The 2,358-nt window shown below is 37.0% G+C and overlaps 1 protein-coding gene across 1 annotated transcript; it reads left to right on the top strand.

Moving 5' to 3' along the window:
* The first annotated feature begins 202 nt into the window (after nucleotides 1-202).
* LOC107588903 (guanylate-binding protein 1-like) lies at nucleotides 203-1,540 on the top strand. Its single transcript, XM_016277156.1, has 5 exons — nucleotides 203-343; nucleotides 430-539; nucleotides 631-830; nucleotides 957-1,202; nucleotides 1,306-1,540. The coding sequence occupies exons 1-5, from the start codon at nucleotides 203-205 to the stop codon at nucleotides 1,458-1,460; spliced, it is 852 nt and encodes a 283-aa protein (XP_016132642.1). The 3' UTR covers nucleotides 1,461-1,540.
* The last annotated feature ends 818 nt before the right edge of the window (nucleotides 1,541-2,358 follow it).

Raw genomic sequence — 2,358 nt, 5'->3', positions numbered from 1 at the left:
AAGTACATAAAAAATCGAGTACTTTTGTACTTTCATTCGAGTAAAATTGAAAAAGGAGTACTTTTACTGGAGTAATATTTTATTATACGTATCTGTACTTTTACTCAAGTACTTGATTTGTGTACTTCGTCCACTACTGCCGTCTAGACATACCAGCCGAATGTGTACATATTAGCTACATGCTAATTATAATAATAAAAACATGGTTGTCTCAGGCTTTGCTCTCGGCAATACTATTGAGTCGAAGACCAAAGGCATCTGGATGTGGTGTGTCCCGCACCCCTGTAAAGAAGGACACACTCTGGTGCTGCTGGACACAGAGGGACTTGGTGACGTGGCCAAAGTGAGGACAAGATTAAAGCTGTAGACTTAATAGTCTTGTTGATATATGTTGTGGATGAATTGATCTGAAGACACTCTGTGTTTCAGGGAGACTCTAAGAATGACGGCTGGATCTTCTGTCTGGCTGTTCTGCTCAGCAGCACATTGGTGTACAACAGCCGCGGCACCATCGATAACACTGCATTGAAAAAGCTGCAGTATCCTTTAACCTGCCACACAACCCACTTCCTCTTTCACATATACAAATGTACACTTTACAAGATGCTGTTATTTCTTAATGTGCTGCAGCTATGTTGCTGAGCTCGCTGAGAATATTAAAATCAGATCAACAGAAGTAGCAGATGAGGAGGAAGAAGAGGATTCTAAGTTTGTGCAGTTTTTCCCATCATTCACCTGGGTCGTGAGAGATTTCACCTTGGAATTGGTAATTGAAGGAAAGAGAGTGACTGAGGACGAGTACCTTGAATTTGCCCTCCAGCTCAAGAAAGGTATTTCAGAGAGACATAAACAGTGCTAGAATTTGAAGTATATGTATATAAACAGTGACTGAATACTGACAAAAGAAAATATTTCTTAGTGCATTTTGGTAAAAATTTGCTATTTTCTCCTAAAAGGTGTGAGCAAGAAAGTCAGCGACTACAACCTGCCTCGTCAATGCATCCGAAACTATTTCCCATCCCCCAGGAAGTGTTTCGTGTTCCCTTCTCCAGCCTCACCTGAAAACATGACACGTTTAGAAAGCTTGCAGGAACGGGACCTTGTACCCGATTTTCTGGAGGTCACGGGTCGTTTCTGTGACCACATCTTTCACAATAGTGTCGTGAAAACAGTGAAAGGAGGACACAGAGTTACTGGCAAATGTGAGTGTTTTACCAGTTTAATATTAAGAAAATTCAGTGTTCAGACCCATAAGCTTTTCTAATTGAAAGTTAAATCTGTTTATGTGTTTGTGTGTGTTGTCAGTGCTCGGACATCTGGTTGAGATTTATGTTGACACAATCAACAGTGGTAAGGTGCCCTGTCTGGACAATGCAGTTGTTGCTCTTGCAAATCTAGAGAACCAGACAGCTGTTCAAGAAGCTTTGAAAGCATATCAGATTGGGATGGAAAAGGTATGACACACATTATCTTATATATTCACTCAGTGCAGTTACTCATCAGACTGTGCTTTACTTATCTAAGGTTGCTTTAACTTGGCTTTAGTGGGGTTTTTAGTTAAAAGAAGTGTATTTTGGAAGCAACTTGAAATTATTTGATTAATATAACAATAAATTTAATTACACACACACACAGGTTTGTTTTTATGGTTTATGGGGACTCTCCATAGGCGTAATGGTTTTTATACTGTACAAACCGTATTTTCTATTGCCCTACACCAACCCTACCCCTAAACCTACCCCTTACAGGAGACTTTCTGCATTTTTAGATTTTCAAAAAAACTCATTCTGAATTATTTATAAGCCTTTTGAATTACGGGGACACTGAAAATGTATAAATCACCTTCTCATTGTAATACCTATGTCATACCCATGTTATTATACAAATTTGTGTCCTCATAAACCACATAAACATGCACATATATACTGTATACAGGTACATCTCAATAAATTAGAATGTCGTGGAAAAGTTAATTTATTTCATTAATTCAACTCAAATTGTGAAACTCGTGTATTAAATAAATTCAATGCACACAGACTGTACCTTTATAAAGCCATTTTTCTATAAGTGTGCATTATCTTTTGAGTCAAATTCTTTAATTTAATCAGTGAATAAGAATAAGACATTTTGGGCTGTTACCAAGCAAATGAAATCAGTATCAACGAAATTCATCTTTGCAATCCAGACATAAGCTGCATCTGAAGCGGCATTTAGATGTGTTTACACACTGTTTAATGCAGGACATGAATGCATTTAACCTGCAGTTACAAATGCAGAAATAATGTTTTGATATATTAAACATAAAACATTGAATACTGATATTTGAAATAATTTAAAAAATGAAAAGATACTTTAAAT

This window comes from Sinocyclocheilus grahami, unplaced genomic scaffold (assembly GCF_001515645.1).
Source record: "Sinocyclocheilus grahami isolate Dianchi unplaced genomic scaffold, SAMN03320097.WGS_v1.1 scaffold109.1, whole genome shotgun sequence".
Taxonomy (NCBI): domain Eukaryota; kingdom Metazoa; phylum Chordata; class Actinopteri; order Cypriniformes; family Cyprinidae; genus Sinocyclocheilus; species Sinocyclocheilus grahami.
The sequence above is the reverse complement of the archived record's forward strand: the minus strand, read 5'-3'. Positions and strand labels throughout refer to the sequence as shown.